The sequence below is a fragment of the Sinocyclocheilus rhinocerous genome, unplaced genomic scaffold, assembly GCF_001515625.1.
Source record: "Sinocyclocheilus rhinocerous isolate Xijiao unplaced genomic scaffold, SAMN03320098_v1.1 scaffold2030, whole genome shotgun sequence".
Lineage (NCBI taxonomy): Eukaryota > Metazoa > Chordata > Actinopteri > Cypriniformes > Cyprinidae > Sinocyclocheilus > Sinocyclocheilus rhinocerous.
Window position 1 is genome coordinate 10,563 of NW_015631067.1, and position 16,009 is coordinate 26,571.

The following is a 16,009-nucleotide window of genomic DNA, read 5'->3' on the forward strand; positions in this document are numbered from 1 at the left end:
AAGTTTTTTATATTTAAAGAATTTGCCACTGACGATTCAAACGCAAGTTTTTTGGGCAGTGTAGCGTAGCACTTGTTGTTTGTCATTTCTCCGATCACAAATGCAGACATGGTTTTATGTTACGCTCTGGCCTGACAGGGCATCATCACAGTATGGTGAGGGGCGTAACATTTCCGTCTCACGCTTGAGGTATTCGGCCAATCACAACGCACTGGATAGCTGGCCAATCAGAGCACACCTCGCTTTTCAGACCGATGAGCTTTGTAAAAATCGACGCGTTTCAGAAAGGCGGGGCATAGACGAGAAACAATAATGTACAGTATGTGGAAAATAATGTGTTTTTTTAACCTTAAACCGCATAAACATAGTGTAATTTCATTACACTAAATACACAAAATAATGTTCTTTTTAGCAACATCATATGACCCCTTTAACATCTGACTGCTGCTTTAAGATTGAAATGATGAAGACAAATGAGTAGAACGCTGGTGTTATTCCAAACTCAGCCAAAACTAATATATTTCTATTAAACAATAATTTAAAAAGAAATAAATTTTTGCCCAAAATATATATAAATTAGCATAACTATTATGATGTAAAAATTTAAAACATTATTATGATATGTGTTGGGTCAGTAAAGGGATAGTTCCCCTCAAAAAGACCGTCATCATTTATTCACCTGCAAGTTGTTCAAACCTGTATATATTTTTTTCTTCTGCTGAATATGTTATGGTATGTTAAGTTATTTTGAAGAATGTGGGAAGTTTTCTGTCAGTTCTGTTCTATAACATGTTCCCGAGATGTTGATTTATGACAAACAGTTTAAAAATTTGTCAGATTTAAACGTTAATTACAAAATATTATCATATTTCCATATGAGTGTTACATTTGATCTCTAAATTAATGTCAGCCAATTCTGAAGACCAACGAGACCAACTTCCAAACACTTGGTATTGCTGAAAAGCCCTAGATGTGCTCATTACAGGACATCCGTGGCATGTAGTCTCAGAGAAATGCACTAAAATATAATGTCCTCTATACTGAGGACGGAGGGTCTCAGGAGGATAGATATGTAAAAGCAAACAAAAATACTATATATATCAGGGTACAGCAACAAAATGCTAAAGAGTTGTTATTTAAAACACATTACTCTTGTACTTTTTACACTGTAAAAAATTGTGCCGTTAAATAACAGTAATTTACTGGCAGCAGGGTTGCCAGTAAGGTACTGTTAATTTACAGCTCTCAACCGTTAATTTACAACTCTTAATTTTTACAGTGTTTTACCGTAATTCTACCATGGAAATTAACTCCGCTCCCATTGCTTCAAACAGTTCGAGTTTAAAAACTAGCATTCATACGATGTTAGTACTGTGAACTTATTTCATTTGAGTCCACTGAGAAGGAATATTTCTTAGTATAAAACTGCAAACACTTAATGTGTAACAGCAAAATAACTAAAAACATGACTTTAACTAAAATCATTGCAGTTCATTGCTAGCTATAGCACACGTGTGTGAGATGAAGTAACAAAGAGATCATTACTGTATCAACAACTCCACAGTTACTGCCTTTAAATAAAGCAGCAAAACATCCGTGCTTGTGGCTCATCATTGACTGAAGCACAGGCTCTACTCTCCAGCACAATGGTGACCTACAAAACTACATTAAACTAACAGATCTCTCTTGTGCCAAAACACAATAATACAGTTCAGTTCAATATTTACTCTCCTTATCAGTTCATGACTTTGCATAATTTTTTTCTATGAATGTTCACAAATATTTCAGTCAAATTAACTTTTTTCATTTGGTAAATCTGACTCTTACGTTTTACAGTATATTGCTGTTTTTTCCTGGACTTAACGGCAACAAACTGTAGAAAAACAGTTATTTACTGGCAACCATGGTGCCAGTAAATAACTGTTTTTTTTTACAGTTTGTGGCTGTAAAATAATTACAGTTTATTACTGTTAAATTACATTTCATGCTGTTTTTTTCCCATCTTACATATTTAACCCTTTAAACCCCACAACAAAATACTCAGTTTTAAATGAACACTTATAATGTGTCCACACTACAGAGTGAAGCAGTGCTGAAGTTAATGAGATAATTCTGTGATTAATTAAGTGATGATTGAGCATTAGTGATGAACAGCTGCTGTTAACAAGCAGAATCACTGAAGAAAAGAGAAACACAAGAACTACAACTGACTTCAGCCACAGCCTTAGATGATATCAACTGAAATAAAAGACATGAAATCTCTCAAGATCTGATTAAACAACTCCTAAAACAGCATCACCAGCTTCACATTACTAACCAGACTGATGCTATTTCTGTCAGATGTGTACAGAAGTGCTTATTGAAAATTAACAGAGGTTTAGATGCTGTTGTTTTCGGACACTACCATGATGGAGATCAGTATTTGCTTTAGTTGGAATCTTGAGCCTTGATTTTTTAACATTGTCTATATTTGGCTGCTTTAACCATTGTGTTTCTCAATGCATTTGTTGTGGTAAAAAATGGCTAAAGTATAATATGTAATGCTGATGATTAAGATTCACAAATGACATTACCATCTTTAAAAAAAAACAGGTTCACTGATTTTGTCCAGAGTCTCTTTTTGTACCAAAGTGATGTTATGGTAACATATTAGAGCAAAAGAACAAGCGGGCTATTATGAAAGATCACACACATCACTCAAAAAAAAAAAGGAGCTCTAACTATGAAACACACACATGAAAAATCAGCTTATGAATCAGTGACAATCAAAAAAATTAATAAACAGATCGACTCTGAACATCACAAAACACGCTACTAAAAATCTCAACAACGGTGACAATCAAAAAAATTAATAAACAGATCGACTCTGAACATCACAAAACACGCTACTAAAACTCAACACAAAAACAAAAGCAAAAATAAAAGCACCTAGTAAGAATTAAAGAAAATAAGTGGACAATTCAGCTGCATAATTTATTCATGCCGCAATGCATGCTGGGAATCATGGATGAGTTTTTTTCCTGTGCTGGTACCCAGCATGCAGCTTTTGATTGTCACCATTGTTGAGATTCATGTGCTGATTCTTGATGTCTCTGTGTGTCTAAGAGATGCTGTAGTTTTAAAGCAAAAATTATGATAGAATAATTAACCAGAACCATATAAGCATAATTTTTCTACGCTTTTATTGCTACAACAAATGTGCTTTACAAACACAGTTACAACAACCAGACAAGCTAGCATTAAAAAGTGAAGGGTCAAGAGCCCAACTAAAGCAAACACTGATGTAGGGTGTGATTTGAAACAGTCTCTGAGTGTCGAATCTGAATGCTGATACTACAAGGACTGCAGAAGGATACTTTCTTGAAAATAACAAATATTACCCAGAATACATTGTTTTTTTTACAGGATTGTAATGTTGTAATGAAAAAACAGGATGTTACTGTCAGAATATGGCCGTTTTTTTACAGCAATTTTTTACAGTGTATCACTGCTTCTCATTCAGTGCAGTCTCAAGCTTTTTCACTGTTTTTATCCAAATGACATTCTCCCTAATGATACATAGGAGGAGAGTGGGTAAGATGAGCCAGTGGGTAAGGTGACCCACCCCCTGTAGCTTGGTAACTGTTCACTTTTACTGTCATGTGACCATGTATTTTGGAAGCACCCATCATTTCTGCCAGACTGTGAAGAAAAGAAACACATGGGAGGAGATGAAGGCACCCAATTACTTTAAAAACTGTTTTTGGCTTGTCAAGGTATAATTTCAGCATAACAGATGTAATGGCTGTTTCATCAAAGAAATTGATCAAGGTCTAAAATATTTATAATGCATGCAGTTGCTTTAGCAACCATGCAAATTATTTAGCTAAATATTAGCCTGAATTGGTAAGCGAGCTACCCCCCCTCCCCAAATGGCAGCTATGGGGCAAAGCGAGCCAAATGTTGTGGGGTAAATTGAGCCAGCATTTTTACTTACCCCACCGTAAGGCACTGAAGTTAAGTTAAATCTCTGAAGTATAAACTGGTATTACAACTGATTTAGTTTATCATAATATTAGTCGTAGTTTATTTGATAGGGACAGTGTACAAGTGCACCAAATCCTTCTCAAGAACCAGATGCTTTTCATCACATAATCATATACATCTTTCCACCTGTAGTCCCTAATGGACTGTTAAACATTGCAGAAAAGCTACCATGCCAATAATCTTTTGACTAAAATGTTTATTAGTTTCAGTGACATTTATTCTTTCATTCTAATTCATTTTTTTATTTAAAGGGGTCATATGATGCGATTTCAAGTTTTCCTTTCTCTTTGGAGTGTTACAAGCTGATTGTGCATAGATAAGATCCCTGAAGTTGCAAAGACTAAAGTCTCAAAGCCAAAGAGATATTCTTTATCAAAGTTAAGACTCTGCCACGCCTACCTAAAACGGCTCGTTCTAAAACGTCCCAACATATCTACCTCACTATGTGGAAATATTTGCATAATGCGGCCCAAATGTGCAAGCAAAGAAAGAAGGCGTGGTTTCAGGAACAGCAGTTAGTGTTGAAGCAGCCATGTCAAGGAGACGCTGTGTGTTTCTAGGCGAAAGCAAAAGCACTTCAACAAACTCTGTTTAGTCTGTTTTTGGGAAGGATTACAATTACGGTGTTCAACGCATTGTTTCAGAAATGCAAACAATTAAAGACTGAAATGTAAACTTTATTTGGTTGGTTTTATGTTGTTTAAGTTAGCTTTAAGAAAAGAAATATGACTGTTTGAAAAAGGAAATTTGATTATTAAATTAGTTTTTAAAAGAGATAATCTTTAAAATTGAACATGGGTTTGAAACAGATTCAGTCAGATGGTCATTTAACACCCAGATGGTGCATCTTACCTACTGACTCGGGTCAACTTACCCCCACCCTGGGGCAAATTGAGCCACAGAAACACTTTTTTATAAGAAGCCATATTTTTTAGAACCCTTTGTCATAGATACATTCTGACCATTTAAAATGATAGGAAACATTCTGAAATTTTAGATACTTTCATTGTACTTCTGCCTCATTTTCCCTTATCTTGAGGACCACACAAGTAAACGATGGCTCATCTTACCCCACTCTACCAAGTTTCGGTTATATAATTATTTTGTTCAGGATCTTAGAGTGATCATATGGAATGGCTGTATCAGAGATCTGTCGTACAGCGACTGCAGTCTGATGGATTGTCAGACCATCTGTTGAGAGCATAATGTTTTCTGCTCCATCAGATTAAGAAAATAGAGAAACAAACAATAAAAAAAAATAGAAATTAAGATGATTAAGATGATATCAAGGAAGTAGATAATATATATATATATTTTTTTTTACCAGGGCTTAAAAACGAATAATAATAATAATAATAATACTATTTAATAGTATTTAATAGAGTATTTACGGTAGTCCTCTTTGGTAGGGTGAGTACGGTAGTTTCCAGCCTCGCGTCCTTTATGAATGGAATAGCATTAGCTTTGGAGCAATGGTAACTGTGATTTCTCTGTTTGAGGTAAATACAAGTTTTATTGGTTATGTTGGCTGTAACACTTTTTAAATGCGTGATATTTTGTAATCATGTGCGTTAAAATATTTTGTGCAGGTTTGTGCCAGGTTTGGAAAACAGTTGTAGCTGTTGTTAGGTATGTGACAATGTTTGATGTAGGCTAATACTAAAGTGTGATATTTTGTATAATTATGTTTATAAAATATGTTGTGCAGACGGCAACGAGGGTTTATGCCAGAGCTGGAGAACTGTTGTCGGAGCTGGTGCTAGGTATGCGATTGAAGTGTATGTTTGTTTTATATTGTGCTGTATTTAAATGTATTGAAATGTGTATGTTTGTATTTATATGTTATTAGATGTGTTGGTCTTTTAAAAATGATTTTGAATGATTATAGCACAATAATGAGGGTGTTTTGTCTGGCTCTGTTTAAGGAGCTGGTCTTTTTCACTGTTTAGAATTACTGTTTAAATTAGATGTAAAGTAAAGTATTGCACTTTGCAACTTGCTACCAGCTAAGCCTATTTGTGTGTAACGTTACCTGCTTTAGAGCATTTCAGTTGCTAATAAATGACGATTACAAGGATGATTCAGGTATAGAAATGTTTTGCTTGTCATAGATAGGCTTTACAATAATAATAAAGTACAGAGTTTTCTTTACCCAAAAAGAAAAACACACGAAGAGAGTCTTGATCTAGCAGCCTTTCTTGCACTTAGTCATAGCCAATACAGCACCATCTTTTCCAGATTTTGGCCAAATGTATTAAAGGGGTCATCAGATGCAAACTTACCTTTATATGGTGTTTGAACATAAATGTGTGTTGGCAGTGTGTGTACACAACCACCCTATAATGATAAAAATCCACCTAGTACCTAGGACCACAAAAGGTCCAGTCATAAGGTGTTTTTTTTTTTCTTTTTTTTTTCTGAAAATTATGAAATTGTAATGAAATAAGCTTTCCTTTGATGTATGGCTTGTTAGGATAGGACAATATTTGGCTGGAATCTGAGGGTGCAAAACAAATCAAGATATTGAGAAAATCGCCTTTAAAGTTGTCAAAATGAAGTTCTTAGCAATGCATATGAGGACATTTTTATTCTGGAAGTGAACTTATCCTTTAACAGTCTCAGAGAACATTGTCATAATTTCGATTTATAACATTCTCAATAGCATGCATAACCGCACGTTTATAATGAACAATACTAATCAATTTATGTTAGAAAATTTACAAAATATCTTCATGGAACATGATATTTACGTAATATCCTAATGATTTCTGGCATAAAAGAAAAATGGATAATTTTGACCCATACAATGTATTGTTGGCTATTGCTACAAATATACCTGTGCTACTTATGACTGCTTTTGTGCTGCAGGGTCACAAATAAAAATCAATGTCTCAGATCAAGCCGTTCTCAGATTCTTGTCTGTGTGATGTCACGTTGCACAGGCTCCTCCCACGATTGTTGATTGATGATTGCTGATTGCTGGTGTTTTATCACAGACCCGCCCTGAGTGAGCTGTAAACAGTCCGCCATTGTTTCGACGCCGGAGAATGGCTCCCAAGCGATTGAGGTGCTCTGTTGTTGGCTGTAAGAATGAACATGGCTGTCGTCACTTAGTCCCAACATCTGAGCCGCTGAAGACGCAGTGGATTTCATTTGTTTTTGAAGGGGATGCGCCCCCTGATCTACCTAAATGCGTCTATGTCTGCTCGAATCATTTTACACAAGACTGCTTTGTAAATGAGGGTCAGTACAAAGCAGGTTTTGCTACAAAATTGATCCTGAGGGATGGCTCGGTACCAACTGTTCGTGATCCAGCTTCACCTTCAGCAGAAGTGAGTAAATGTTTTTTTTTATTTTTTTTTTATTTGCAAATCACTTTTCCTAGAAATGTGCTTAGCAAGTTTCGGCTAAAGAACATTCCAGGATTTTTCTCCATATCGTGACTTTAATGGTGGCCAACGATTTGAAAGTCCAAATTGCAGCTTCAAAGAGCTCTACACGATCCCAGCCGAGGAATAATAGTCTTATCTAGCGAAATCATCGGTCATTATCTGGAAAAAAGTAATATTTATACAGTTTTTAACCACAAATGCTCGGCTAGCATTAGCTCTGCAATGCGCATGTGTGTCTTTATTAGCTGATGTGTTGGAAAGGTCATGCGTGACCAGTGTTGGGCAAGTTACTTCCAAAATGTAATACATTATATATTACTAGTTACTGTCTTTTGAAAGTAATTAGTTACATTACAATATTACTGTCTCTGAATTGTAATGCGTTACTACTGTAATATTATTACTTTTGTAATGCGTTACTCCCAACACTGCGCGTGACACAGGCAGAAGTACTGACCCAGTGTTTACGAAACCAACATGCAAAAGAAAGTCATTGCCCTTTACTAAAAAGGTAAAACAACTATGCCGGATGATTTTAAAGTTGGAGGAGAAAATAAGATGGCGTTTTAACTGAAGTACAAAGAGGAAGAGCTAACTGCACATGACCTTTCCAACAGGATTACGTAATGTGTGAAGACGCACATCGAAGAGCTAGAGCAAGCCCAGCTTTTGTGGTTAAAAAGTGTATAAATATTAATTTTTTTCAGAAAATGACAGATCGTTTCGCTAGATAAGACCCTTATTCCTTGGCTGGGATCGTGTAGAGCCCTTTGAAGTTGCACTGAAACTGCATTTTGGACGTTCAAATCGTTGGCCACCATTGAAGTCCACTATATGGAGAAAAATCCTGAAATGTTTTCCTCAAAAAACTTAAAATTCTTTGCGACTGAAGAAAGAAAGACATGAACATCTTGGATGACATGGGGGTAAATAAAATTTCAGGAAATTTTTATTCTGGAAGTGAACTTATCCTTTAACAGTCTCAGAGAACATTGTCATCATTTCTATTTATAACATTCTCAATAACATGCATAACCGCACGTTTATAATGAACATTACATTAAGGTGATTGTGTTATTATAAACTGTCTGTTTTCTGTAAAGATGACATGGTAACACTACATTAAGGTTACCTTTGTAGAGGGCTTATAAAGGTGTTTGGTAATGACTAGTCCTTTACAAATGTATATTAAATATTTTTTGAGCTGTTATAACTGCATGAATAAGAATGGTGACTTTAATGCAATACCTTCCAAATAGTTTGTACAGCCTGCAACTACGTATGATTCAAGACGATTAGCACTCCCATTGATGTCTTTAAATATATAATGACGGGGTAATATATTTTACCCATTCACTTATTTACTTTTGTTTAGTCAAGCTCGTCTGAAGAATGGGCCAAGGTGCATCATGTGGCCTGCCAGACGGACATGACACAACTCTGCACCGTTGGCACCCAGTTGTCAATAAAAACTCTACGCCCTCACTACAAAAGCACAGGTTTGCTGATCTAGATCCTACAGAGTGTGAATTCATTTATTCTGTTTCTGTGGTGTTTTTTTAAGTTGTAATTGCTATTCATTTTTTAATTTCATATTATTCCACGGTAGCAAAATGTCTATTATTATATAACATAGGCACTAAGGATGTCACAGTTCTCAATATAATATCAAACCGTTCGGTACGACATCCACGGTTCAGTATGCGCTCGTGAATTGTGGTTTTGCGTTTAAATAATTTCCATGTGTTTTATTTCTCTCAGAATTGGCTGTGTGTGCCCGTGAATTAACGTGCTGAGATGAGTAAATGTTTCCCCGTTTATAATGTGCATTAGCAGCACACGCCGTACATCTTCCCTTGTAATGACTTGCTATGAGAAGTCTTTCTAAACCTGTTGTTCAACAAAAGAGGCCATTATAACTTGTTTTTACGTCACAACATTAGTCAAGTGTTTGAAATAACTTCCTTTTGTGATCTGATGTGGCTTCTTATCACAGAATGAGGCAGAAAATACGTACTGTAATAAAGGCTATGTCGATTAGCAATTGGCTTACAAATATACTTAATCATTATGAAAATACCCGAAAAGCTTGAAGAACACAGATAAACCATATATTGCTGCAGGCGAGTGTTTATTGTCCTTACGTTTCACCATTCAAAACGTTTAACGTTATATCTTCTTTTTATTCAGTTACAGTGATAGCGATACCTTTATCCATATTAGGGATTTCCTGGAAAGTCATCAGTTCTGTTGCTTCTGTGATGCATATGTGGATTTTCTGCGCGAGGGCGCCTTCTGGGGTCCAGTATGAATGAAACAGACATTACATGTGTTTATAGCGCTCGGTAATGGCCAATACATACTTTTTTAGGTAAAAATAATACCGCTCTCAAAAGAAATTAAGTAGGCATATAATAATCCACGATTTTACCAGTGTACATAAGTTTACAGGAGTTTTTTTGTTGTTAATATTTTGCAAAAAAACACTCTGATGTGCCAAGCCATCAGAACTGAACCAAAAACCGAGGTATGTATTGAACTGTGGACTAACTGTATTGTTGGATCCCTAATAGGCACACAGACAGCTATGTCATGCCCTGATATTGGTGTTGGCTTCTCACAACCACTGCTGTCATCAACATCAAAAAAGAGGCCGAATAAGAGATCTCGTTTGAAGCTGGTGGAGGAAGAGGAGGACCCGTTTGGAGGCAGCTCAAGTCTGATCACCAAAGAGCCGATAGATTCTACATATGATCCTGTAGACTCTGTCACAGCTTTGACTAAGCCAACAGATGTGACGTGAGTAACAAGACTTTTCTTAACATTTTGCATTCAGTTGGATTGCATTCCTCAAAATATTTAAGATGTTATGTGTAATTTGGTCATTTGTGACCCTGGAGCACAAAACCAGTCATTAGTAGCACAGGTATATTTGTAGCAATAGCCAACAATACATTGTATGCATAAAAATGATCCATTTTTCTTTTATGCCAAAAATCATTAGGATATTACGTAAATATCATGTTCCATGAAGATATTTTGTAAATTTTCTACCGTAAATATATCAAAACTTAATTTTTGATTAGTAATATGCATTGCTAAGAACTTCATCTGGACAACTTTAAAGGCGATTTTCTCAATATTTAGATTTTTTTGCACCCTCAGATTCCAGATTTTCAAATAGTTGTAGATCTCAAATTTCAGATCCCAAATTCTTTAAAAAAAAGACTGGTTTTGTGGTCCAGGGTCACTTTTTTTTATAAAATCTGTGTTATTCTAATAGGATGCAATCTTCCAAGCCGGCTCATAAGAATGCAACATACATTGTTTATGAAAGCTGCCTACTGGAGCTCTTTGAGCAGTGCCCTGAGTGTTACCGTGTTTCCGATGTGCGGACGAGAAGGGTTGGCACGTTCCTCTCTGTAGAACAACGGTGCCCAGACTGTGATTTCTCTAGAAAATGGAATAGTCAGCCAATTCTTGGAAGCACTGCTGCAGGAAACCTTCAGCTTTCTGTTGCACTGTATGCCTCTGGTGCCTCTTTCTTCAAACTTAAAAAGGTAGGGGATAAGAATTTCACTGTATAGCCAATAATTGACTATAGTGTTTAATATCATTAAAGGGTTAGTTCACCCAAAAATGAAAATTAGCCCATGCTTACCCTCAAGGCATCCTAGGTGTATCTGACTTTCTTCTTTCAGACGATTCCAGTCGGAGTTATATTAAGAATTATCCTTGCTCTTCCAAGCTTTAGAATGGCAGTAGGTGGATGTTTCTGTTCAACAGTCCAAAAGACGTCAAATAAAGTGCATCCATCCATAATAAAACGTTGCCTCACACGGCTCCGGGGGGTGAATAAAGGCCTCCTGCAGCGAATCGATGCATTTCTGTAAGAAAAATGTCCATATTTTAAACGTAATGAACACATTCCTCTCACTTCATCTAACTGTCAAAAGCGGAAGTCGGCGTCGCGTGATTAGTGACGAACGCGGAGAGAGAGCAAAACAAAACGTCAGTCACGAATTAGCAGCACAAAATGAGGATTTGTAAAGAAGAATGTCGGAGGATTTTGATATAAGCCAAGAGGAGACTGGTTTTCCTTTGCTAAAGTAAGGAAACTTTGCTTCCTTTGCTCCTGTAAACAAACTTGCGAGACTAGCATATCTACGGAACGGCTTCCGCGTATGACAGATACCGGAAGTGAGAGAAAAGTGTTTATTACGTTTGAAATATGGATATTTTTCTTACAAAAACGCATGGATTCGCTACAGGGGGCCTTTATTCATCCCCCGGAGCAGTGTGAGGCACGTTTTATTATGGATGCGCGCACGCTTTATTTTACTTTCGGACTGTTGAAAAATAACAGCCATTGACTGCCATTCTAACGCTTGGAAGAGCAAAGACAATTTTTAATATAACTCCGATTGGATTTATCTGAAAGAAGAAAGTCATATACACCTAGGATGCCTCGAGGATGAGTCAATCACGGGCTAATTTTCATTTTTGGGTGAACTAATTCTTCAATAACTACACTTGACATGGAGAAATGAACATACTGTCCCTGAAGCCATACTGAAAAAAACACTCCTCTTTTTCTGACCTAAGATCTTCCGGGCAATGCAGCTGAAAATGATAAACTATGAGACCTTTCGAAAACATGCCCGAAGTTACATAGAGCCTGCAATTGTTCATAGCTGGAAGACCGCACAGGATGGCATGTTACAGCAGCTCTGTCAACAGCAGAACATTGTCCTAGGAGGTGACTTGAGGGTTAACTTACCAGGTACTAAAAACTGTCTCGGTTTAGAGATTACTGTGAAAGCAAGGCATCATAAAAAGACATATGTGACCCTGGATCACAAAAACAGTCATAAGGGTAAATTTGAAATTATTGAAATCATCTGAAAGCTGAATAAATAAGCTAATATTTGGCTGATACACAACTATTTGAAAATCTGGAATCTGAGGGTGCAAAAAAATCTAAATATTGAGAAAATCATCTTTAAAGTTGTCCAGATGAAGTTCTTAGCAATGCATATTACTAATCAAAAATTAAGTTTTGATACATTTACGTTAGGGAATTTACTAAATGTCTTCATGGAAAATGATTTTTACTTAATATACTAATGATTTTTGGCATACAATGTATTGTTGGCTATTGCTACAAATATACCTGTGCTACTTGTGACTGGTTTTGTGCTCCAGGGTCACATATGAAGACAAATTAAACATAACACCTTTATCTGTAAAGGTCATTCTGCCAAGTTTGGCAGTTACTCTGTGATGGACCTAAGGACAAGCACTATTATTGATCTGCAGCTACTTCAGGTGAGTATAAAAATACAGACTGTTACAAACATTTAATGAAATTAAAATTATTGAAATTTTGACGTCAAATGTCAATGTAAGCCATTTCAGAGCAGCAGACTATGAAACATCCGTTCCAGTGGCATAGATGGTAAAGCTCGTGCTTTTTGATGCGATTGACCTGAGTTCAAGACTGCCTTTTGCCAAACTTTTTTCTCCCTTTTCAAATCTCATATCATATCGGAAAGGCATTTATTTTCAATAAAAATGAAGGAAGTAATTAAAAAGTTGACAAAGTATCAGGTAGGGTTAGGGTAGGTGTAGGGAGGGCTTTATTGTCCCAATAAGGTGGCATCCATTTCATAATTTGAATTAAAATGATAATTTACACTCAATATGTTATTAATGCATACTGTTTTATAATGTACTACAATACTGAGGTGCAGATAATTGCCACTATTTGCAATAGACCAATTCAGAGTAGACGTAACAGTTACATCACTTGCAGCTGCGTGCGCATAGTGGTTGGAGAAAAACACTGGGAACAAGTGGAGATAAATGGGTAAAATCCATGGAATAAAAGAAAAAAATCTTTTTGTGACTTTTGATGTCAAGATCGGAATGCAAATACTTTTTATAGAATACTGTCGTCAAAGACGCCATTTGAAGCTAAACGCAGACGTTTAAATGGACATACTATGGATGAAAACTGTTATGATTACTCTACTTTTAAAGCATAAATTCGATTTAAACAATAGGTCTACATAATATTCACATATGCTGTTCATAGGGGACGTATTGTATTAGCCCTACAGTTACAGCATGAAATATTATTTAAACCTTACTATTAACATTTTTACATAACATTTATTTACTTTATCTCACAATTCTGACTTTTTTTCTAGCAAATGCAAGTTTATATCTCCTAATTCGGACTTTATAACTCGACTTAACTCAAAAATAGTGAGTTTGTCAAAACTGAAGCCAGAAGAGCCGAGGGGAAAAGAGAGAATGACAAGTTGTTTTTCCTTATAGAATTGTGAGATATAATCTCGGAATTGCGAGAATAAAGTCAGAATTTTGAAATATAAAATCAAATTTACCTCTTTTTATTCTTTTATTCCGTGGCTCCATAGACTGAAGCTTGAAAACTGTCATTTTCTGCCTCCATATAGGCTCCGCCCACAAAAAAAACGTCATCCCTGTTTCGGATCTGGAAGACTATCCCACTCTCTAACGTCAATTTCGTTGAATAACAGTGCTTATCGCTGGGTGACAAGCTCTTGTAATATGCGGAGAACATTTTGAAAATGACATCTAATCAATATAATTTATAATATTTTTAAACCTAACTATTTTGTACCGTATCCGTGAAATTCTCTAGCTGTAAAGGCTATCTCTCCCGGGTTTTCTGCAACCATGATGCGCACGCATCCTGAATGTTTACAAACCTATAATTGGTCTATAAGCTAGAGGTGTTTCCAAGAAATAGTACCCTATCATTTAAAACCTTGATTGTGCGCATGTGTGTGTGTGTGTCTTTTGATGTCAAGATCGGAATGCAAATAATTTTTATAGAATACTGTCGTCAAAGACGCCATTTGAAGCTAAACGCAGACGTTTAAATGGACATACTATGGATGAAAACTGTTAGGATTACTCTACTTTTAAAGCATAAATTCGATTTAAACAATAGTAGACCTATTGTTTAAATCGAATTTATGCTTTAAAAGTAGAGTAATCCTAACAGTTTTCATCCATAGTATGTCCATTTAAACGTCTGCGTTTAGCTTCAAATGTGTGTTAAGAATTCAGGAGGGTGCCCTGCTTTTAAGCCAGCGAGCACTATCTTGCGGTCCATGAACCCCCTCAACATCTGGCAACCGGCATCCGGCTTCCGATGACAGAGGCTCACAGGTGGAGTTATTTATCTAGTTTTTTATCTATTGTGGTAATTTGCATGTTGTGTCAAAAAGTTGTTGGTCTAGATAAATAGCTGTATTCTGTACGTTTGACTCATGTACGTAATTTTCTTCCAAATACGATCATTTTGAGCTTCTGGTACGATACTTGGACATTTCCAATCTGGCAACACTGATCCCACTCTCTAACGTCACTTTCGTTGAATAACAGTGCTTATCGCTGGGTGACAAGCTCTTGTAATATGCGGAGAACATTTTGAAAATGACATCTAAGCAATATAATTTATAATCTTTTTAAACCTAACTATTTTGTACCCTATCCGTGAAATTCTCTAGCCGTAAAGGCTATCTCTCCCGGGTTTTCTGCAACCATGATGCGCGTGCATCCTGAATGTTTACAAACCTATAATTGGTCTATAAGTAGTATAAATAGTAGAAAATCCTGCTTTTTTAACAGTGTAAATAGACTCTATCTCTAAGAAAATATGCTATTTTCACTTATAAAATTTTCACTTTAACTTCGTGTAAATAGCCGCCACCTTTTTTTTAATGTCTAGTCCTGAGCTAACAGGAATTGTCAACCATGTTCATATCTGCCCTTTTTTATAATCAGAGTAATGAAGATGGAGGGAGCAACTATATGGAGAAAGAGGGTCTGAAGAGGAGCCTTGATGTCTTGAGGGCACACGGTGTGATTTTCGACAGTATTGTCACAGACCGACACCCTCAAGTACAGAAATTCCTGCGGGAGACTAACATCACACAGTACTACGATGTGTGGCACATAGAAAAAGGTATTAGCTCCTGTGTGTGGAGCTTCGCTTAGTATCACACACTGGTTATTCTATCAACAAAGCAGAAAAATGTTAAGAATCAAACGTTACGAATTGAATTCATAACTTTGGCCATGAATGTCCCTTTTATATTATTTTGAATTAAATACATAATGCATGTCTGTGCATGTCTGGAATACAGTTTGTTTGTTTGTATTATTAGGACTGTCCAAGAAACTGCTGAAGATTTCACAGAGCAAAGAATGTGAGAAACTGCGGAAGTGGCTTCGCAGTATAAAAAACCATATATATTGGACAGCAGCTTCTTCTTCCTCGGGGCAAGAGCGAGTAGCAAAGTGGACTTCAATACTTAATCATGTCCAAGACATACACACACATGAAGATCCTGTTTTCCCACGGTGTTTGCATCCGCAACACACTTCAAGGGACAAGAGCAAATGGTTGAGAGCTGGTGCGTTCACCCTATTTGTAAATCATGTGTTTATGTGCATATGACAGACATGCCCTTTTTCCTGTAATATATATATATATATATATATATATATATATATATGTATATGTATGTGTG

At 36.2% G+C, this 16,009-nt stretch overlaps 1 protein-coding gene across 2 annotated transcripts in view; it reads left to right on the forward strand.

Moving 5' to 3' along the window:
• The first annotated feature begins 5,452 nt into the window (after positions 1-5,452).
• LOC107741486 (uncharacterized) overlaps positions 5,453-16,009 on the forward strand; it is a 12,562-nt gene continuing 2,005 nt past the window's right edge. The window contains exons 1-11 of one of the 2 annotated variants that reach the window (XM_016554222.1): positions 5,453-5,525; positions 5,616-5,655; positions 5,735-5,789; positions 7,023-7,358; positions 8,794-8,917; positions 9,992-10,217; positions 10,702-10,978; positions 12,024-12,201; positions 12,670-12,746; positions 15,261-15,441; positions 15,644-15,892. In XM_016554222.1, the coding sequence (XP_016409708.1) occupies positions 7,074-7,358; positions 8,794-8,917; positions 9,992-10,217; positions 10,702-10,978; positions 12,024-12,201; positions 12,670-12,746; positions 15,261-15,441; positions 15,644-15,892 (1,597 nt within the window). In that variant the 5' untranslated portion in view covers positions 5,453-5,525; positions 5,616-5,655; positions 5,735-5,789; positions 7,023-7,073. The remainder of the gene's footprint in view (positions 5,526-5,615; positions 5,656-5,734; positions 5,790-7,022; positions 7,359-8,793; positions 8,918-9,991; positions 10,218-10,701; positions 10,979-12,023; positions 12,202-12,669; positions 12,747-15,260; positions 15,442-15,643; positions 15,893-16,009) is intronic. The other variant, XM_016554223.1, reaches the window with a different exon arrangement.